Genomic DNA, 22,825 nt, shown 5'->3' on the forward strand with positions numbered 1-22,825 from the left:
TTCAAGACCCAGATCCACTGAGAACTCTCCGTTCTCTAATCAGCCCTCAGAACACTGGCTCCCAAGAGTTCACTTTATGGATACTTTGTATAGGGACGTGACTTTAATAATGCTGCTCGACTATATTCACATCACGTGAATATAGTCCAGCAGCATTATTATTGTCCTTATCGGTTGTCCTCCGACAATCCTTCACTATCCTTTACTTGTATGCTTGTTTTAATTAAAAAGTAACAGGGCTTGAACACAGCGTGAACTTCTTGTGCTTGTCTCTCGAATATATTTTTTATCCCACGATTTTGTAACCCATTTTTCACCCCTGTGTCAATCATCTACTGTGATCCTGGGCTCTACACACCCTCCGCCAACCTGGGGAGAACAACGGACTTAACTCATTCTCCCTTCATGCTTGAGTGTCCAAGTTGCTCCATTACACCTGACCCTGGTTGGACGTAGCGCGTGGAAGGAACACGTTATTCCAACCAGCTCCTTTCCCCTCCAAAAGATACGATGACTGAGATCACAGCCAGAGGTGTGTGCATTCCACTCTAGTGCTGGATAAATGGTAATACAGGAAGAAAACAGTATTATTTACAATTTACTCAACCAATTATCAAGTCACAAAGGCCCATCCTCGTTTGCCTTTAGATAACTTTATTTACACGTCCATATATAGCAAGATCAAGATTCACAATGCAGTTTGTGAAAACACCTCGTCTGCCTATGTGCCCTAACAAATACAATAGAAAAACACACAATACTGAGTGTTAATGATGACAATGTTCATGTTGTAGTAGTGTCCACTTCCCTGAAATTGGAGAGTACCTGTTATGTTAGAGTATATATTAATATACTCTAAGGTTATGAGCACTGAGTCAAGTCCTGTTTCGTGTCCTGGGAGTGGTGGAGGTGGTGGTGGTGGTGGTGGGAGGTGTAACTGTTCTGGGACGGGTTTCCCCAAAAATCCATCTTGAAACCAAAAGTTACCGTTCTGTCACGACGAGCAGGTGGAGCAAAGATGAAACACCAGTCTCTGGATGCTTTCGAGAAACCCCCGACAACGCGGTTCCGCTCAGCCCATTATAGAGTTCTGTATGTGTACCACAGATAATACAATCATGTTGCTGCAGGAAACCCAATCAGGAGACGACGGGGTCATTGGAATCTCGCAGCTGCTGCTCCGTCCGTCCCGCCCATCTGCCACACACACACACCTGCTGTACGCCGAGGAGACTCGGCGGTGGGAGCAGTTGTGCGTTTGAAGACCGGGACGGCGCTGAACCAAACCTCGGCCGAGTTGACACAGGCGAGCCTTGGCGCAGCGCAGGAAACATGGCGCCCCTCATCTTTCACGTCCAGCCCTTCCCGAAGCATCTCTCTCTCTCTCTCTCTCTCTCTCTCTCTCTCCTGCCTTCTACCCACTTAGTGTGGTCCGACAGCTCGAGGAGAATTCAAAGGCTAAAAAAATAAGTTTTTTGTATTTTTTTTTCTTTCTAATTTCATGTTCACTACAGAGGTTTTATTTTGTTAAAAAAAAAGGAGGAAAAAAAGGGACAAAAACAACAACAACAACAAAAAACAAATTCTTTGGAGGAATCCCACATTTGTGCAGCTATTAGACTAACCAGCATTCTCAGAGCATTAAAAACAAAGTTCAACGTTGGTTTTTTTTTTCCAGAGATGTGACTTTGTGGCCCCTTGCTCGCGTCCGTCCGTCCGTCCGTCTTTCACAAATGTAAACAAAACAACAAAGTACGAGTTAAGTGTCTTGTTTCCATGCCACCAGCTCTCTGTACAGTCATTGGTTGCAGGGGGACCAGGGACCCCGCCCCCTGATTATTTTTCTTCTTCTTTTTTTTTGTGTCCCTCCAGCCAATAAGCATTCTTCTTCTTCTTCTTCTTCTTCAGTAGATGACTTCGTAGACTGTGGCCTTCTTGTCACCCGAGCCGGTGACGATGAACTGGTCGTCAGGAGAGATGTCACAGCTGAGGACCGACGACGACTCCTTGGACTGCGTTCACAAAGAAGACAGCCAGTGTTAAGTCATTACTAGGCAGGAACAGAAGACATTGGTTGGTGCAAGATATGAATGAACCAATACACACAGGTTGGATAGAAACAGACTCATCTAGCTTGAGGACATGACAAACATCGTGTAAAACGTCTGGCAGCTAAGTCTATGGATGTTTGTTTTTTTACATAATTTCCTCTCCAAAGTCCTATAGTAGTTCAAAGTAGTTGAAATCTCTTTTTTGCAAGTAGACTTTTAAAACATGTTAACAGGTCATTCATTCTTATACAACTGGCGATTCTCTTGACGCAGACGGACCAAAAATCCCGTTTAGATTCAGAGCTGCAGAAAAAAAAACACACACCTGGAATATGCTGGATCCGTACGGTGTCCGCCATGCGTTGAGGAGGTTATCTTTGCCCGTGCTCACAAACCATTTACCTACAGGACAAAACACACACAGATCAGACGATAAGCCTCGGGGGGAGGAGGAGTGCATGTGTGGGGCTGACAGAGAGGAATAGCATTCAACGTCGCAGGGCACAGTAAAACGCAGAGAAGGAAGGGGTGACGCTCCACAGTGAGGAATGAGGAAAAAAGCAGACATTTGTTCAACTTGTCTGTGATTAAATGGCCTCTGGGGGTATGATGCAACCAAACCATCAGTCTAGTGTGTGCGTGAGTGCGTGTGCGTGCGTGCGCGTTACTCACCACAGTAGGCGAACTTGAGGGAGAGCACACAGCTCTCGTGGAGGTGCAGCTGGTACTTGTCAGGCTTGGAGACGTGAAGCACTTCCACATTACTGCTCTCCATGCCTACGGCCAGCCACTCTCCTGTTGGACAGTAGCCCAGAGAGAAGATCTGCACACAGAGAGAGAGAGGAGGGAGGGAGGGAGGCAAGGAGTAATGGAGGAAGTGAAGGAGTAAGGATGAAAGACGAGCGAGACAGGAGGACACAAGTGGGGAGAGAGAGAGATTATATTTTTAGCAAGGATCAGGGCAGTCAGATGAATGATAATACCCAATTAGTAGGCGTGGCTGCCACTTATGAATGTGCAATACACAGGTTAAACACTTCCGCATGACCGTGACATCTCTGAAGGATACCCCTTTTCCCTCTATTTTCTTCTTAATTGAGTGCAAGAAGACATTTGATTACAAAACATATCTTTTTGGCCCCTTAGAATATAGTACGGCATACTATGGCACGCCGTTTTTCATCATTTTTGAGGATTTGAAAAAAATGAAAAAAACGATGGGTTATAGCCCATGTTTTTTGAAATTTTGAAAAAAAAAGTTAGCCTCGTTTCTCATCATTTTGGACCGTGGGCTATAGCCCATATCGTACGGCATACTATGGCACGCCGTTTTTCATCATTTTTGAGGATTTGAAAAAAAAGAAAAAATGAAAAAGACGATGGGTTATAGCCCATGTTTTTTGAAATTTTGAAAAATAAAGTTAGCCTCGTTTCTCATCATTTTGGACCGTGGGCTATAGCCCATATTGTACGGCATACTATGGCACGCCGTTTTTCATCATTTTTGAGGATTTGAAAAAAATGAAAAAAACGATGGGTTATAGCCCATGTTTTTTTAAATTTTGAAAAAAAAAGTTAGCCTCGTTTCTCATCATTTTGGACCGTGGGCTATAGCCCATATCGTACGGCATACTATGGCACGCCGTTTTTCATCATTTTTGAGGATTTGAAAAAAATGAAAAAATGAAAAAGACGATGGGTTATAGCCCATGTTTTTTTAAATAAAATAAAAAAAAGTTAGCCTCGTTTCTCATCATTTTGGACCGTGGGCTATAGCCCATATCGTACGGCATACTATAGCGCGCAGTTTTTCATCATTTTTGAGGGTTTGAAAAAAATGACGAAATGACAAAAACGATGGGTTATAGCCCATGTTTTTTTTAAATTTGAAAAAAAAAGTTAGCCTCGTTTCTCATCATTTTGGACCGTGGGCTATAGCCCATATCGTACGGCATACTATGGCACGCCGTTTTTCATCATTTTTGAGGATTTGAAATAAATGAAAAAATGAAAAAGACGATGGGTTATAGCCCATGTTTTTTGAAATTTTGAAAAAAAAAAGTTAGCCTCGTTTCTCATCATTTTGGGCCGTGGGCTATAGCCCATATCGTACGGCATACTATGGCACGCCGTTTTTCATCATTTTTGAGGATTTGAAAAAAATGAAAAAATGAAAAAGACGATGGGTTATAGCCCATGTTTTTTGAAATTTTGAAAAAAAAAGTTAGCCTCGTTTCTCATCATTTTGGACCGTGGGCTATAGCCCATATCGTACGGCATACTATAGCGCGCAGTTTTTCATCATTTTTGAGGATTTGGAAAAAATGACGAAATGACAAAATCGATGGGTTATAGCCCATGTTTTTTGAAATTTTGAAAAAAAAAGTTAGCCTCGTTTCTCATCATTTTGGACCGTGGGCTATAGCCCATATCGTACGGCATACTATAGCGCGCAGTTTTTCATCATTTTTGAGGGTTTGAAAAAAATGACGAAATGACAAAAACGATGGGTTATAGCCCATGTTTTTTTTAAATTTGAAAAAAAAAGTTAGCCTCGTTTTTCATCATTTTGGACCGTGGGCTATAGCCCATATCGTATGGCATACTATAGCACGCCGTTTTTCATCATTTTTGAGGATTTGAAAAAAATGAAAAAATGAAAAAGACGATGGGTTATAGCCCATGTTTTTTGAAATTTTGAAAAAAAAAGTTAGCCTCGTTTCTCATCATTTTGGACCGTGGGCTATAGCCCATATCGTACGGCATACTATGGCACGCCGTTTTTCATCATTTTTGAGGATTTGAAAAAAATGAAAAAATGAAAAAGACGATGGGTTATAGCCCATGTTTTTTGAAATTTTGAAAAAAAAAGTTAGCCTCGTTTCTCATCATTTTGGACCGTGGGCTATAGCCCATATCGTACGGCATACTATGGCACGCCGTTTTTCATCATTTTTGAGGATTTGAAAAAAATGAAAAAAACGATGGGTTATAGCCCATGTTTTTTGAAATTTTGAAAAAAAAAGTTAGCCTCGTTTCTCCATTTTGGACCGTGGGCTATAGCCCATATCGTACGGCATACTATGGCACGCCGTTTTTCATCATTTTTGAGGATTTGAAAAAAATGAAAAAATGAAAAAGACGATGGGTTATAGCCCATGTTTTTTGAAATTTTGAAAAAAAAAGTTAGCCTCGTTTCTCATCATTTTGGACCGTGGGCTATAGCCCATATCGTACGGCATACTATGGCACGCCGTTTTTCATCATTTTTGAGGATTTGAAAAAAATGAAAAAATGAAAAAAACGATGGGTTATAGCCCATGTTTTTTGAAATTTTGAAAAAAAAAGTTAGCCTCGTTTCTCCATTTTGGACCGTGGGCTATAGCCCATATCGTACGGCATACTATGGCACGCCGTTTTTCATCATTTTTGAGGATTTGAAAAAAATGAAAAAATGAAAAAGACGATGGGTTATAGCCCATGTTTTTTGAAATTTTGAAAAAAAAAGTTAGCCTCGTTTCTCATCATTTTGGACCGTGGGCTATAGCCCATATCGTACGGCATACTATGGCACGCCGTTTTTCATCATTTTTGAGGATTTGAAAAAAATGAAAAAATTAAAAAGACGATGGGTTATAGCCCATGTTTTTTGAAATTTTGAAAAAAAAAGTTAGCCTCGTTTCTCATCATTTTGGACCGTGGGCTATAGCCCATATCGTACGGCATACTATGGCACGCCGTTTTTCATCATTTTTGAGGATTTGAAAAAAATTAAAAAATTAAAAAAACGATGGGTTATAGCCCATGTTTTTTGAAATTTTGAAAAAAAAAGTTAGCCTCGTTTCTCATCATTTTGGACCATGGGCTATAGCCCATATCGTACGGCATACTATGGCACGCCGTTTTTCATCATTTTTGAGGATTTGAAAAAAATGAAAAAATTAAAAAGACGATGGGTTATAGCCCATGTTTTTTGAAATTTTGAAAAAAAAGTTAGCCTAGTTTCTCATCATTTTGGACCATGGGCTATAGCCCATATCGTACGGCATACTATGGCACGCCGTTTTTCATCATTTTTGAGGATTTGAAAAAAATGAAAAAATGAAAAAAACGATGGGTTATAGCCCATGTTTTTTGAAATTTTGAAAAAAAAAGTTAGCCTTGTTTCTCATCATTTTGGACCGTGGGCTATAGCCCATATCGTACGGCATACTATGGCACGCCGTTTTTCATCATTTTTGAGGATTTGAAAAAAATTAAAAAATTAAAAAGACGATGGGTTATAGCCCATGTTTTTTGAAATTTTGAAAAAAAAAGTTAGCCTCGTTTCTCATCATTTTGGACCGTGGGCTATAGCCCATATCGTACGGCATACTATGGCACGCCGTTTTTCATCATTTTTGAGGATTTGAAAAAAATGAAAAAATGAAAAAAACGATGGGTTATAGCCCATGTTTTTTGAAATTTTGAAAAAAAAAGTTAGCCTCGTTTCTCATCATTTTGGACCGTGGGCTATAGCCCATATCGTACGGCATACTATGGCACGCCGTTTTTCATCATTTTTGAGGATTTGAAAAAAATGAAAAAATGAAAAAGACGATGGGTTATAGCCCATGTTTTTTGAAATTTTGAAAAAAAAAGTTAGCCTCGTTTCTCATCATTTTGGACCGTGGGCTATAGCCCATATCGTACGGCATACTATGGCACGCCGTTTTTCATCATTTTTGAGGATTTGAAAAAAATGAAAAAATGAAAAAGACGATGGGTTATAGCCCATGTTTTTTGAAATTTTGAAAAAAAAAGTTAGCCTCGTTTCTCATCATTTTGGACCGTGGGCTATAGCCCATATCGTACGGCATACTATGGCACGCCGTTTTTCATCATTTTTGAGGATTTGAAAAAAATTAAAAAATTAAAAAAACGATGGGTTATAGCCCATGTTTTTTGAAATTTTGAAAAAAAAAGTTAGCCTCGTTTCTCATCATTTTGGACCATGGGCTATAGCCCATATCGTACGGCATACTATGGCACGCCGTTTTTCATCATTTTTGAGGATTTGAAAAAAATGAAAAAATGAAAAAGACGATGGGTTATAGCCCATGTTTTTTGAAATTTTGAAAAAAAAGTTAGCCTCGTTTCTCATCATTTTGGACCATGGGCTATAGCCCATATCGTACGGCATACTATGGCACGCCGTTTTTCATCATTTTTGAGGATTTGAAAAAAATGAAAAAATGAAAAAAACGATGGGTTATAGCCCATGTTTTTTGAAATTTTGAAAAAAAAAGTTAGCCTTGTTTCTCATCATTTTGGACCGTGGGCTATAGCCCATATCGTACGGCATACTATGGCACGCCGTTTTTCATCATTTTTGAGGATTTGAAAAAAATAAAAAAATTAAAAAGACGATGGGTTATAGCCCATGTTTTTTGAAATTTTGAAAAAAAAAGTTAGCCTCGTTTCTCATCATTTTGGACCGTGGGCTATAGCCCATATCGTACGGCATACTATGGCACGCCGTTTTTCATCATTTTTGAGGATTTGAAAAAAATGAAAAAATGAAAAAAACGATGGGTTATAGCCCATGTTTTTTGAAATTTTGAAAAAAAAAGTTAGCCTCGTTTCTCATCATTTTGGACCGTGGGCTATAGCCCATATCGTACGGCATACTATGGCACGCCGTTTTTCATCATTTTTGAGGATTTGAAAAAAATGAAAAAATGAAAAAGACGATGGGTTATAGCCCATGTTTTTTGAAATTTTGAAAAATAAAGTTAGCCTCGTTTCTCATCATTTTGGACCGTGGGCTATAGCCCATATCGTACGGCATACTATGGCACGCCGTTTTTCATCATTTTTGAGGATTTGAAAAAAATGAAAAAATAAAAAAAACGATGGGTTATAGCCCATGTTTTTTGAAATTTTGAAAAAAAAAGTTAGCCTCGTTTCTCCATTTTGGACCGTGGGCTATAGCCCATATCGTACGGCATACTATGGCACGCCGTTTTTCATCATTTTTGAGGATTTGAAAAAAAAAATGAAAAAAACGATGGGTTATAGCCCATGTTTTTTGAAATTTTGAAAAAAAAAGTTAGCCTCGTTTCTCATCATTTTGGACCGTGGGCTATAGCCCATATCGTACGGCATACTATGGCACGCCGTTTTTCATCATTTTTCATCATAAATGTAGACGTCTAAATGTAGACGTCTAAATGTGTACGTCTTCTCTTATGGGGGTCCCTGGCATATCTTTTCAAATGGGGGTCCACGGGCTAAGTAGTGTCAATTTGGGGGTCCTTGACATGAAAAAGTTTGGGAACCACTGCTTTAAACACTTTAGCACTTTATGAACATGAACAAAATAGATGGGTCCCCCCTGGAACTCCCTCAGGTACCCCTATGGGGGTCCCCGGACCCCACTTTGGGAACCACTGCCTTAGACAACTATTTATTTCTGAAAACCAGCGGCTAGCGGGTCGCCCCGATAGCCCGATGTCATTTCTGAGCTCATTTGACAGCCCTAGTAAGGATCAGAGGAGGTCCCAGCAGCGCTGTGCGTGCGTGCGTGTGTGTGTGTGCGTGCGTGTACCTGTGAGGTGAAGTCGTGCTGTTGGAGCTGTCTTCCCTCCCGGAGGTCCCAGCAGCGTACTGTGTTGTCCAGACCTCCTGTCCACAGCTTGGTGCCGTCGTTGGAGATGTCAATGCAGCTGGCCCCGTCTGTGTGGCCCTGGAACTGCCTGCAGCGTGGACGAGAGACAACGGCACACACTGAACAACTCTCTCTCTCTCTCTCTCTCTGCATAATGGATCTCTGCCTCAGGATTCAGTAACAGGATAGGTGGGCACTAGGGACATCTGGGCACCTCCATGTAAAATTGGCTATTTTGTAAAGAATAGCCAATTTCTCACTTATCCTTTCAATGTCTCCTCTCTCCTCTCCCCTCGCAATTACTTGCAACCATGATTCCCAATGGCCATGTTGCAAGGAGTTGCATTGGTGTGGTTTGGGTCTTAATTACCTGACTAGGGTCTGGTGGTGGAGGTCTTAATTACCTGACTAGGGTCTGGTGGTGGTGGTGGAGGTCTTAATTACCTGACTAGGGTCTGGTTGTGGAGGTCTTAATTACCTGACTAGGGTCTGGTGGTGGAGGTCTTAATTACCTGACTAGGGTCTGGTTGTGGAGGTCTTAATTACCTGACTAGGGTCTGGTGGTGGAGGTCTTAATTACCTGACTAGGGTCTGGTGGTGGTGGAGGTCTTAATTACCTGACTAGGGTCTGGTTGTGGAGGTCTTAATTACCTGACTAGGGTCTGGTGGTGGAGGTCTTAATTACCTGACTAGGGTCTGGTTGTGGAGGTCTTAATTACCAGACTAGGGTCTGGTTGTGGAGGTCTTAATTACCTGACTAGGGTCTGGTTGTGGAGGAGGTCTTAATTACCTGACTAGGGTCTGGTGGTGGTGGAGGTCTTAATTACCTGACTAGGGTCTGGTTGTGGAGGTCATAATTACCTGACTAGGGTCTGGTGGTGGAGGAGGTCTTAATTACCTGACTAGGGTCTGGTGGTGAAGGTCTTAATTACCTGACTAGGGTCTGGTTGTGGAGGTCTTAATTACCTGACTAGGGTCTGGTGGTGGAGGTCTTAATTACCTGACGAGGGTCTGGTTGTGGAGGTCTTAATTACCTGACTAGGGTCTGGTGGTGGAGGTCTTAATTACCTGACGAGGGTCTGGTGGTGGAGGTCTTAATTACCTGACTAGGGTCTGGTTGTGAAGGTCTTAATTACCTGACTAGGGTCTGGTTGTGGAGGAGGTCTTAATTACCTGACTAGGGTCTGGTGGTGGTGGAGGTCTTAATTACCTGACTAGGGTCTGGTTGTGGAGGTCATAATTACCTGACTAGGGTCTGGTGGTGGAGGAGGTCTTAATTACCTGACTAGGGTCTGGTTGTGGAGGTCTTAATTACCTGACTAGGGTCTGGTTGTGGAGGTCTTAATTACCTGACTAGGGTCTGGTGGTGGAGGTCTTAATTACCTGACTAGGGTCTGGTGGTGGAGGTCTTAATTACCTGACGAGGGTCTGGTTGTGGAGGTCTTAATTACCTGACTAGGGTCTGGTGGTGGTAGAGGTCTTAATTACCTGACTAGGGTCTGGTGGTGGTGGAGGTCTTAATTACCTGACGAGGGTCTGGTTGTGGAGGTCTTAATTACCTGACTAGGGTCTGGTGGTGGAGGTCTTAATTACCTGACTAGGGTCTGGTGGTGGAGGTCTTAATTACCTGACTAGGGTCTGGTTGTGGAGGTCCCAGACCACGATGTTCCCGTCGCTGCAGCAGGAGAAGCAGACCTTGTTGTCGGGGGAGATGGCCAGAGCGTAGCAGGCGGGCGCAGACGACGTCAGCTCCGCCTTGATGCGGGGAGTGGGCGTGGCCAGGTCCCAGATTGACAGCGTGCTGGCCTCCCCGCCCACGATCAGGGTCCGCCCGTCGGGGAGCAGCTTGCAGGAGCGGATGTAGTTGTCCCGGTTCTGATGTGACAAGATAAAAATAAAAACAAGACGGTTTATTTATATATTTATATTTCTATGCAAATGAGCTACGAGGCCGAGGGATAACTCGTCTATAAAGTCTTCAACTTAAGCTGCATCAGCACTATCATGGTGAGATAAGTTCCTCGTAGATTTCGCTTAAGGACAACAACATGAGGGTAATTCATCATATTCTCTCTGTGCGTGTGTGTGTGCGTGCGTGCGTGTGTGTGCGTGCCTGCGTGTGCCTGTGTCTTCATTAGAATCACGTACAATGGCCAAGCACAATACATAATGTACAGGAATTTGTCTTGGTGACACCGGTGCAGAGGAGGCAGTACTTTTAGTCTCACAACAGTACATGCTGACACAATCAGGGCTCAAGGACAGCAGCTGAACACCTCATAGAGAATGCAAAGGGGCCGTTGCTCCATAGAGCATGTCCAGGACCCCCACATTGATACCTTTAAGCCCATGGACCCCCATTTTAAAAGATATGCCGTGACCCCAATATGGAGAAGATTGTTACAAGGATCCTCAGTTTGTTAGGCATTAGGCCCCAATTTGATACCGTCTTCTCGGGGGACCCCAACTTACACTGCAAGATTGTCCGTGTTTAACTCGAGAGAGAGAGAGGGTACAAATCAGACCCACATAAGGGTCAAGTTCTGGATCTCCTGGAACCCAACCCGCTCAACGACCCCTAGGGGTCACCAGACCCCACTTTGAGTTCAAGTATGTTTGAGTTCATGCTAGACATGCTTATGTTTCTTAATTGTTCCCCTGCATTGTGTTTTTCTTTTTCCATGTCTGGCAGACTCTGGCTATGGACTTTTTTAAAGGTTTGCTTAGAGCACTTTAAACAGACATTACCAGGTGTGTGTGTGTGGTGTGGCGTTTCTTACCAGACAGTCCAGCTGTGCCATGGGGCTCTTGGAGCCCGGCTGGCTGATGTCCCACACCTTGACGCAGCCCTTTCCTCCGGTGTAGACGTGGCGCGTGGACGTGCTGATGGTGACGGCGCACACCACCTCTCCGTGGTTCAGCGTGTGGATCTGCCGGGCGTGGCGCGGGATGCCCGGGCCCAGCAGGGCGTCCGGAGGGAAGGGCACCGGCTGCATCTGCCCGTCTGCGCTCACGTGGAACGAGTAGGCACTGCGGACGGGACGGGACGGGACGGGACGGGCACGAGGACAAAAAGAGACGGAAGGAAGATTCAAGGCATGCTCCAGTTAAACGCCGAAGCAAACACAGCCGTTCCTACACAAAGATAACCTACAGTATATGCTTGCCATTTTTAGTTCACAGCAACGTGAAGCCGTATTGGCTGCACACTCTGAACACAGCAACGTGAAGCCGTATTGGCTGCACACTCTGAACTCTGAAGCTGTGAGCTGAGGCAGAGACAAACTGATTATAGTTCATTATAGGTTCATAAACGAGAACTTGCTGCAGCTGGCAATTATGACCGAGTCATTCTTGTTTATATGTCATGCCGGCTGGTTATTATTGGCTATTATTTGGGTTTTTTTACAGAAACAAAACAATTACACAAACAAACCGATCAATGTCACTTCCCTTCAAAAATGTATTATATAAAAAAAAATGACTTATGCATTTATTGGTCAATAATACCGGGAGGCCAATAATATCAGACATCACTCTTTTCCAACATAATCATTCAAATATGTCAAAAAATATAATTCAGCCATCATTCAGCCATTTATTTTTATTGTTATGAAAAACTGCAATTACAGGCGAGGAACTGGGTGCCGTAAAACAAACGCACAAATGCACGCACGCACGCACGCACACACACACACACACACACACACACACACACACACACACACACACACACACACACACACACACACACACACACACGCACACACGCACACACACGCACACACGCACACACGCACACACGCACACACACACACACACAAGGACAGTAGAATAAGTAAGGTGTAAAGATGATATTGTGGCATTTGTGTGGAACAGAAAAATGGAGACTCACGGTTTTCCTGAGGCAGCGGCTGAGTGCAGGCTGGCAGGCAGCCCGGGGACCCTCATATGGGGGTGGGGGGACTCATAACCCACCTGGAAGAACACCAAGACACATTAAGTCCAGAGAAATGTTGACAGGAGAAGCCGGGTCATGCAGTAACATAAGACTGAAGGAAGGGGACAGAGGAGGGGCAAGAGGAGAAGAATGAGGCAGAGCTGTATGGGGCAGCGTTTCCCCCAACACTGGGTCCTTTTGTGGGGGTCCCTATAGCTTTTGTTTGCTATTTCTAGTGTTTAAATTTGTATTATTTCAAAACATCTTCCAAAAAAGACATTCAGATAAAAAGCTAAATTGTCCAATTGGCACAAAGTCTGTGACAATTGGACAAAAGTCTGTGGTATGGGTCCGGGTCTAGAGAGGACGATAGAGCAGAAGCTTGAAACAGAGCTCCAAATGAACCCATTTAGGCCTGACGTCGAAATAAATAAAAAAAAGTCTTCTGAAAGAATATATATTCAAAGATTTGTGCCACATTTTCACGATAAAAAAAAAAAATAGCAGACCTACAAGCTCGTAGCGCGGCACTCGGTGCCGTGCTATGAGCTTGTAGATCTGCTATTTTTCAATCGTCATGTAGCAGCAGTGCAGCACCCACCTGAAAAAAAAATCGTGAAAATATTTATTTCAAGAAAACTGGAGGATTTAGAAGATTCCTTTTTAATTTCGAGGTCAGGCCTAAACGGTTTAACGTAGCCTGTGATAGTATATGATTAGCGAGTGTATAACAAGGAAGAAGGAGAAGGTCTATCTCACCACGGGTGAGCGTCCGTAGCCCGCTGCGGCGGCGGCTGCGGCGGCCGCCGCGGATCCGTTCATCTGAGCCGAGACCAGGTGCAGCCCGGCGCCGTAGGCTGCCGCCCCCGCCAGGTCCCCGTTGACCCCCGGGGGCAGGCCGAAGGCCCCCGGAGGGTAGGGCCCCTGCACCGCCAGGGGGTTCCTCAGGCCCAGAGCTACAGGGAGGAGAATAGAACAGAGTCAATCTCAAGCCTCTGCCTTTTTGAGGGGTGCTAGCCCCTCCTATACACACACAGGTTTGTCTTCAGTTCAAAGTTTCTTTTGTAAACGCATTGACATACGGAGGAAAACATTTACGTCGTAATGTGTCGTTTACGCCATATTGTCTCTTTATTGTTAATGGCGTTTAATGTTTGCGTCGGCAACCGTTTTGCTTTACGTCACCTTTACATCACCTACTAATCAACATGAGTTAGACTTTAATATATTAGCGAAACCCCTCATAATGCCCCGCTTTGACTGTTTGTGTGAACACAATCATTGGCTGATGATTGGCTACATCACATCACACCCCATATAGCGACGATTTGATTGGATGAGCACAAAGTACATATTGAGGATTAAAAAGTTAGGGAAGAAAAGTGAAGACGGCCAAAAGTGATTGGCCCGGAATGACATTTTTGATGATTTGATTGGCGGAATGTGATGTATGATGATAAGAGCGCCACCTCACTTCACTTGTGATGTGTGTGTGTGTGTGTGTGTGTGTGTGTGTGTGCGTGTGCGTGTGCGTGTGCGTGTGCGTGTGTGTGTGTGTGGTCACATGTCAGCGAACGTCGGCATCAGCATGGAACAACCTGTGGGACTCGTGCAACCAGCGTTGCGGTCCCACAGGAAACCGAATCACACCATCCTGATCCGCTCCCTGTTTATTGTTTTCACAGAGATGGCGTTTTTATCTCTGGGTGTGTTTTCTCCCCGCTGTGTTTTTTCAGCAAGGCACACTGTCTAAAGTAAGATAAACGAACAAAGCCTGGCAAGGGGAGAACAGGGGGGGGGGGGGGGGGGGGGAATACATTTGGCAGTCAACGAGTTAACATATATTACAGCGTGGCTCTGCAAAACACTAGCAGTCAGTGTGTGTGTGTGTGCGTGTGTGCGCGTGTCTGTCTGACTGCCCAGAGCCAATCTGGCAACCCACTGGATATATCAGCGTTTAAACTTTGTATGCACACTGCCAGCAGCCAGCAGGCAGTGTTTAACCCATTCTGACCGGGCACCCATTTTGGTGATAGCATCATGTTATGCTTTAGCTATTGAAAAATAGCAGATCTACAAGCTCATATCGCGCCACCGAGTGGCGCGATACGAGCTTGTAGGTCTGCTATTTTTGAAAAATTCGAAGAACGACTGACATTTTTAGAATCTGATCTCAGGTCAGGATGGGTTAATCAGACCAGTGTGTGTCCGGTGGAAACCTCGTATGAATCTGATCTCAGGTCAGAATGGGTTAACTTCCACTTCACAATGGAAGTCAACAGGGCGGCCGATCAACGCCGAAAACCTTCCTTTACATTTACCAAATGCCAAATAAAAGCATAACCACTTAAACCAAGTTTAAACCACAGCCCTATTTCACGAGTAGTTCAATAAAAGCAAATATAGACACTGGGGGATTTCGCAAAGTGTAAAAAATAAATAAAATGGTTTATATATGGACTCATGTGGACTGGTAGTGTAAGGGCTCTGCTTTCACCCTCCTCCAGAGAATGAGACGAAGGAGTCCGACGTGTAGGATTACACTGTGGGGTACCGACTCCACTGCAGCTTGAGATCATTTATATGATGTGGCCGCGAGCGGCTGACCCGCAAACCACACAAATCTGCCAGAGCGTTACAATCATTTGCTCTCGTGTGCTTTAGTCTGGTCATGACTTTTGCTCTATCTCTCTCTCTCTCTCTCTCCAGTTCTGTTCTCCTTTGCCTCCTCCGTTTGAAATGCTTTATAGGAAATGTAGAATGTAACTAATGCACAGTTTAGCCTTTTGCCTTTAGGCAATATTCAGGCTTATAATACAGCCATATTCGGAGGAGAGTTCCTCTGCTAAAGCCTCTGGGTCTCGGAGGCTTCCATGACTGACTGGCCTGTAGAATGAGACACCGGGGCGGGCGGGCAGCCATGCACAGACAGAACCAAGACGCTATAGTGCTATAAAGCTATACAGTCACTGTGGAAGTCTAACAGGCGCTAGACTGCTACTGACCCCTGCTGGCCACAACACCTCCATGCATCCAAACAAATAGTGTATATATCTCGTAGAACAAGTATGATTGAGTGTCTTGTATGTGTGTGTCTAAGAGGGGGGGGGGGAAGCGGAATGGTTATGAATAAATAAATAAATGAGAGAGAGAGAGAGAGAGAGAGAGAGGGAGCTAGAGAGAGAAGACCAAGGACGTGCACAGAATGTTAGAGAGGCCGGGGCTGAAATTCCCTAAAAAGGGCACGAAAATAGCAGATCTACAAGCTCACAACGTGTCACAACAGCTGTTATTTTCGGGGCTCGACACTGCACTCTGATGCAGCGTACGACATGGGGGGGGGGAAGGGGGTTTCTTTCACAATGGTGCATTCATGGTTTGGAGAGGACCGTTTGTTTTTTTACAGACGCCCCCCCCCCCCCCCCCCCTTCGATGTCTATGTGTGCACATGCCTGGAGAATTAAGGCAAAGAGAGATGGTTTGAGAGCCAGCGTCAGGGGGGACGGGGACGGTGCCGGATAGTAGAGACAGAGTGATGCATCACAATAGATTGACTCCTCATTATGAAACCAGCTCACAGTCACAGCCCGTTACCTCTCCTAATCTTTCCGTTTATATAAAAATCGACAAACATGTTTCGCCCACAGCTGTTTGTTGGGGCTCAAAAGCAGGGCCGTGCAGTGGCTCCGGCCTTTTCGACTGGTCGTGCCCACACGACACGACACAGGACAGGAAAGGTGAGGTGAGGTGGGTGCGACGACACATGGATAGAGTTACCCAATGTAGCAGAGTGATTCTCCATTAATGTCCCATGAGTACTCCCCATTGTGCGTATGCAGTGTGTGTGTGTGTGTGTGTGTGTGTGTGTGTGTGTGTGTGCGCGCTGTGTTGTGTGTGTGTGTGTGTGTGTGTGTGTGTGTGTGTGTGTGTGTGTGTGAAAGCACATCCATGTCCCAAAGCGTGGCTGATGCTGACATTTATGCGTCCATCTCATCTTTCTTTTGGGGGGGTGGGGGGGGCGTACTACTACTTACCCAGAGGGTCCACAGCCGGCTTGCCGGGGACAGGGCGGAACTGTGGGGGTCCGCTGGGCCCCGGGGCGTTGGCCTCCTGGGACATGGGCGTGCCCGGCTTCATGCCCGGGGTACTGGACTTCTCCCTCTGGGGGGAGGGAGGGAGGGAGGGGCAGAGAGACACAAGACAGATAACAATTAGGCATAATTAGGCATAATATAACATGATGAAAGGGGAACAAATGAAATGACAACTATACTGTAGGAGCGTAGGGAAAGAAAGGGACTCGGGAAGCAAGATGAAAACAAGCTACGCAGAGGTGACGGTGTTATAGGAATCTCAGTGTTTTGGTGACGTGCGAGAGTGTCCTTGAATAGAGGGGATATGCGTGTGACATCATCATCAAACCAGGAAGTTATGCAGGAACGCCTACTGAGTGGCAAAAACCTACTTCCTGGCCTCGACGACAGCCCACATACATCCAAACAGAAAAAAGTCCCGTCTGATTGAATTAAACGACGTCAAATGACGTTAAACTCACTTTGCAGCATGCGCATATACACTCTATTGATTGATTGAGTACAATCAGCTTGGTCTAAAGGGATAGAACCAAAACAAAGTCCTTGCTGTCTTGTTTCCATTCAGGTCCTGAATGTGTATTCAATTCATAAACAAATTCAATATCCTCAAAAAAAAAAAAAAAAAAAACATTATAAAGAGTGGAAGAAAAAAGAAAGGGGGTGTAAAGAGGGGGTGGGGTGAGTAGAAGTGAAAGTGTGTGTGTGTGCGTGCGTGCGTGCGTGCGTGTGTGTGTGTGCGTGTGTGTGTGTGTGTGTGCGTGCGTGCGTGCGTTGCGTCCATACCTGTGGGGGGTCCTTCCCCCGGGACGGGGAGGGCGCGCTGCTGGAGGAGGCCAGGGAGGCGGGGCTGGCCTGGGGCGGAGCCTCCTTCCGGGTGGGGAGGGGCATCTTGTCCAGCCCGTTCTCTCTGGACGAGTAGGACTGAACGCTGCGCGGGGACGACGGGTCCTGGGTTGGAAAGGGTTAAAAGAAAAAAACACACATTAACCGTTATTTTATACTTATTCAAAAATATACTAAGAGCTTGTATATTCAGATATACAGGCTCGTAGTGCTTCTAGATCAGCTTTTTCTTCTTTTTTTTGTGCAAATCTTTGAATATATATTTCAAAGTGAATTTTTTTTTACTGAAATATTTGCTTAGTTCTGGGAGGTCCCTGGAACAGAACCCTTAGTAGAACCCTTAGTTCTGGGAGGTCCCTGGAACAGAACCCTTAGTTCTGGGAGGTCCCTGGAACAGAACCCTTAGTTCTGGGAGGTCCCTAATGGACTACTATGGAAGGATTATACGAATGCCTTCTAAATCCTTTCTGAAAAACCCTATGTTTCTATGTCAGTGGTTCTCAAACTATTTCATGTCAAGGACCCACTAGAATTACCCCCATCTGAAAATATGTTGTTCCAGGGACCCCCCAGAAGAGTTAAAAACGTTCACTCTGAAAGAATATATATTCAAAGATTTGCGCTACATTTTCACACTTTTTCAAAAATAGCAGACCTACAAGCTCGTAGCGCGGCACCGAGCTTGTAGATCTGCTATTTTTCAATAGCTAAAGTATGGCATAATGCTTAAAACACCAAGAGGGGTTCCCGTTCAGAATGGTTTAAGACGTTATTCTTCATGTAACCCGAGAAATTGATACAGTCTGTAAATGTGAACGTTAACACAACAAGCCACTTGGGTGTTTTCACGTTAAGACACCAGTGTGCAGCACACATCGATTCAGAGGTTGTCACTTTCCACTCGCGTTTGCTTTTGTCTAAACAAATTAATTAAACTAATGGATCTACAACAACGACGGCATTCGTAAACAGTTTAATAAAAGCACAGATGTTTTTTTTTTTTTTTTAATACTTTATAGCGAGCATGCGACGTCAGCGCGCATGCATTTATCAGTCTGAACGCGCACGCATTCGTGTCTCCGGGGAGGGTTGTGGGCCGTATTAATATTCAGGCTGTCCTGCTGTGCGTGTGTGTGTGTGTGTGTGTGTGTGTGTGTGTCGTATATGCTCTGACTATACCAACCTCATCCACCACCAAGTTATCATCGCTCTTATCCGCATCGCTGCCCTGGGAAGACAAACGCAGGGAGACGGGCATTAGGGTTACAGCAACGCCTTTAAAGCACAAGGAATAGTTCACACAGCGCGGGCACCTAAACAAACATAAATAAAAGGACATTTGGGTTGCAATCATATAAATACATTTAAAAAAAAAAAAACGGATTACAAATAATTATAAGTGAATACCGGTGTTAAGCTATATTTTTTTTAAATATATTTATATATATTTTTTTTTAATAGCCGACCTTGTAGATGTGCTATTTGATTTTGCAGAGGACAGGCCAGGGTTAAATGTGTTAAGTGGACGTGCACTTGTTACTGAGAGAAAACACGAAGCGCCTCACATAGTCCGTCATGAACTCCTTCTCGTCTGCTTTCCTCTTCTTGCCATTGCTGAGGTAGTCTGTCGGCGGGCGGCCCTTATCCCCGTTGGACAGAGAACTCTGAGAAAAGGAGAGGTAGAAACAGATGGAGTAGAAACAGAAGACAGAGGGAGGAGGAGGAGGAGGAGGAGGAGGAGGGGGTTCGAGTGGAGAGAGGAAGAGGTGAAACGAGATGAGGAGGAGGAGGAGGAGATTTGGTGGAAAGGAAATAAAAAGTAAATTGAGTGGATAGAGAGAGAGAGAGAGAGAGAGAGAGCGAGCAGAGATGAAGAGGAAAGGGATAGAAAAGGGAGCGGAGTGGCGGTGGCGGAGGGAAGGGAGTCGAGGGCAGAGAGAGGGGGGGGAAAAAAGAGGGTGATAATGAGGTGAGAGGGACTGCATAAATCATGTCGGGCTCATAAGCAGTGGAGATGAATGTGAAAGAATATCAGCCTCCATCGATCGGGGTCGACTCACTAGCAGGAGTGAGGGGAGAAGACGGGAGCCGTCTTTAATGCGGTCCAAGTGGTGGTTCCACTATGCTATTCTTGGACTCCAACTTCACACGTTGAGTATTATATACACTTTTGATATTTTATTATTTTGGTTGGAGTTTTAGTTTGAAGTCATGTTTGAGTCCTTTGGTTAGGTTTTGACAAACTATATTGTGGTTATTATTATCCTGTTATTATTCGACCTCGCTATGTACTTGGGAATGTTTGAACTGAATCCAAGCCTAGTCTCTTTTTTTTCGCCTCGTACTTTACGATGCGGTGCAATAGTTTGTATTGCAGCAAATTTGTCATTAATCTCTAAATCACAGGCAAGCGGAAAGCGGATTTCTCTGAGCCAGAGCAACGTGAAAGGAGTTTTGTTTTGTGTAACTACACTACAGTCATGTCTATATGAAACACATCTGTGACGTTACTTTCACCCAAAACATTGTTTCGGTTTCACCAAATCTTGGCTGGTGCCTGACACCTACCTCTAAATGCAACAGGCTAACAGGCCTGTTGCATTTAGAATCATCACATTTAGATCACCACATCAGCGTCAGCTTTCAGATGAATAACTTTAAGGGGAGATGAGGTAAACATTTTTGGGCTGTCTGACTGACAGCCAACAGCAGTTCCAATAACCAGATCGTCTTGTCATGTCAGTCGCGGTCGAAACCGTAGCTGTGTGAGCCAACTAACCTAGAAATGCAGTCTATACCACCTGATGCAGATTGTTCTAATTTGTTCCTCGCGAGGAGGAGGAGGAGGGGACTTTCTGAATGGCTCATTGAAACGTCTCATCGCATAACACTTCCTGGTGAATCATTTTTACAACACTTAATAACGTCCGACGGCAAAATCCACCCCGAGACATGACAGACAAAATCTTGCCCCCCCTCTTTAATGCTTTTCTTAAGGAACAGCTTGAAGGGCGCTATATGCTATGGGGGTTAATCACAGAGCTCTGCATAGCCATTAGGCTGTCACTGCACAGAGTCCATCCGCTCGATGCATATGAAAAGCATCTGAATACTTAAAACATGGAAAAAAAGATCTGACCGCATGGAAAATGTGATGGTGCACTTATACAGTATGCCTTTTTACTCACCGGCCCAGCTTCACGATCTGTGTCCATTCCGGGCAGCCGCACATCCCAAGTCCCCAAAAGAGAGAACACATATACAAAACCAAATAACATTATCTCCCATCACTTATAGCATCACTCTAGCTATAGCGGCTAATGACTCAGCGGAAACTACCTCTGAGGCATGCCATCATCAGTATCGATTAACGGTATCGTGCCAAAATGGCCAAGCCAAGCTAACGGCTTATAGTATACTATGTCAAGCCAGGCATCTAAAGTCTTCCGTCTCAAACGGTTCAATATAAACGTAACCTATTATGCTAATTTCCAGCCATTATATATACATTTGTTTTAATTCTGGCACTGCAGTACAGTAGCTTTGCATGCACAGTTCAACAAACTCCTTATTTTATCTTTATATCTCTGTACGCGGCCCCTCATTTCAGCCTGTCTGGAATAAGCAGTCTTTAACGCATCCCCCCCTCCTTAAACCCATTTAGGCCTGATTTTTCAAAAATAGCAGACGTAGAAGCTCGTAGCGCGCCACTCTGTGGCGCGCTATGAGCTTGTAGACATGCTATTTTTCAATAGCTAAATTATAACAATGTTTAAAACACCAAAATTTGCCAAATTCCTTTTTAGATGGACGACAACCGTGTAGGGGCAATGTAAGCAGAACAGATGACCAAATAGTTGTTCAAATAATGTTCAAATAGAAGGAAAAAAAAACATCTGGAAAAACCCTAGCGTCAGGATTTTTGAGCGTCTGAATTCTTTGCCTTTTGTTTACAGGCATGATATTATAATTGATTTACCTCATTATTTGACACTTTTAATATGAACATACTTCATTGTGACATTATATAAGACAGAAAATAAAGGAAAAGCAAAATATGTGGCCTTTAACTCATCTGTAATATTCTTATGCAATTAGAAAGAAAGAAATGCCAATGGTTCTAGGAATTAGAAGACCTGACTTGGGGGGGGTCATATAGCATTTGTAAAAAATAAAAGTTAGTGTTTTTCAAATCTGCTCTTAGAACCAGAGTCGGGATTAGTTGCAAACAATGAGAAAGAAGAATGTTTGAAATGTCTTTTAATACTTTTTTCCCCTTGATTGTCAGAAGAATTACCCTCATTGTGTTAAGCCCCACCCATCGGGGGATTCAGTTAATAAAACAAAATGCTACAAACTAGCTTCAGTGATTCAATTGTTTGACGAGGAGCCTAATTTAGGCCACACACACACACACACTGCTCCCGTTTTTCCCATTCCTGATGAAATGGAGCACTCTCTCTCCACGTCACCATCACCTAGGATGATGCTGGAATCATCTTTATCGCTTATCATTGGTCCCCATCTCGAGTGTCTTATATACTCCATAAGTCCACCCACAGTCCATTCACTGTTGTCAAATTACACACACATGCACTTTCAATACATCTCTAACACGTTCTCAGCACTGTACGCTGCAGGATGCACAGATGAGGTCTGATGACAGATAATCCAGTGTCATGTTTTCACTGTATAGTCTTATAGTTCTTGGTTGTGATATTGTTTGTCCTGTCGTGTTGTGGTTTTTTTTTGTTTTGCATGGATTTCTAACAGTTTGTCTTTTGTTACTGTGTTAAATGGCAGGGCGGTAGTTGTGGCTGGTTGTCACAGGGGTCGTCCCCCCGCCCTAAGAGGCCTTGGGCTTGTTTCGAGAGATGCAGAGGAGGACAGAGCAATCCTCCAGGTTGTCTGAATGACCGTGAAAAACCATGTTCTTGTTTTGGTTTTCGTTACTTTTTTTCAACACAACAGGTGTCAACGGGGTGTTGCATTAAATGTCAGAGATGGAAGAGAGTCAACGTAATGTAACGGGTGTGTCCATAAACCTATAGACAAAGATTTTTTTTTTAAAGTCCTTTTTTTTTTTTTTTTTTCAACAATGATGTTCCCCTGCCCAGTCCCTGATATCCAGACCTATACCTCTGTGGTGCGCTTCGGCGGCGGCCGCCGCGGCCTCCATGTGGGCCCTTTCGTCCTTAGCGGCGAGCTGGGCGCCCATGCCCAGGGCGCCGGACAGCGCCAGGAGGCC

General features: G+C 44.2%; 1 protein-coding gene across 1 annotated transcript in view; it reads right to left on the bottom strand.

The window, feature by feature from the left end:
• Positions 1-634: 634 nt before the first annotated feature.
• LOC308312261 (transducin-like enhancer protein 1) overlaps positions 635-22,825 on the bottom strand; it is a 23,960-nt gene continuing 1,769 nt past the window's right edge. The window contains 14 exon segments of the mRNA XM_080794638.1: positions 635-2,012; positions 2,377-2,453; positions 2,724-2,874; positions 8,641-8,788; positions 10,328-10,575; positions 11,481-11,730; positions 12,596-12,678; positions 13,400-13,596; positions 16,675-16,801; positions 17,518-17,682; positions 18,761-18,805; positions 19,143-19,241; positions 20,766-20,782; positions 22,717-22,825. The exon segment at positions 22,717-22,825 is cut by the window's right edge and continues 57 nt beyond it. Coding sequence (XP_080650764.1) covers positions 1,905-2,012; positions 2,377-2,453; positions 2,724-2,874; positions 8,641-8,788; positions 10,328-10,575; positions 11,481-11,730; positions 12,596-12,678; positions 13,400-13,596; positions 16,675-16,801; positions 17,518-17,682; positions 18,761-18,805; positions 19,143-19,241; positions 20,766-20,782; positions 22,717-22,825 — 1,824 coding nt within the window. The 3' untranslated portion in view covers positions 635-1,904.

Source organism: Protomyctophum bolini (genome assembly GCF_963924005.1).
Source record: "Protomyctophum bolini genome assembly, contig: SCAFFOLD_274, whole genome shotgun sequence".
Taxonomy (NCBI): domain Eukaryota; kingdom Metazoa; phylum Chordata; class Actinopteri; order Myctophiformes; family Myctophidae; genus Protomyctophum; species Protomyctophum bolini.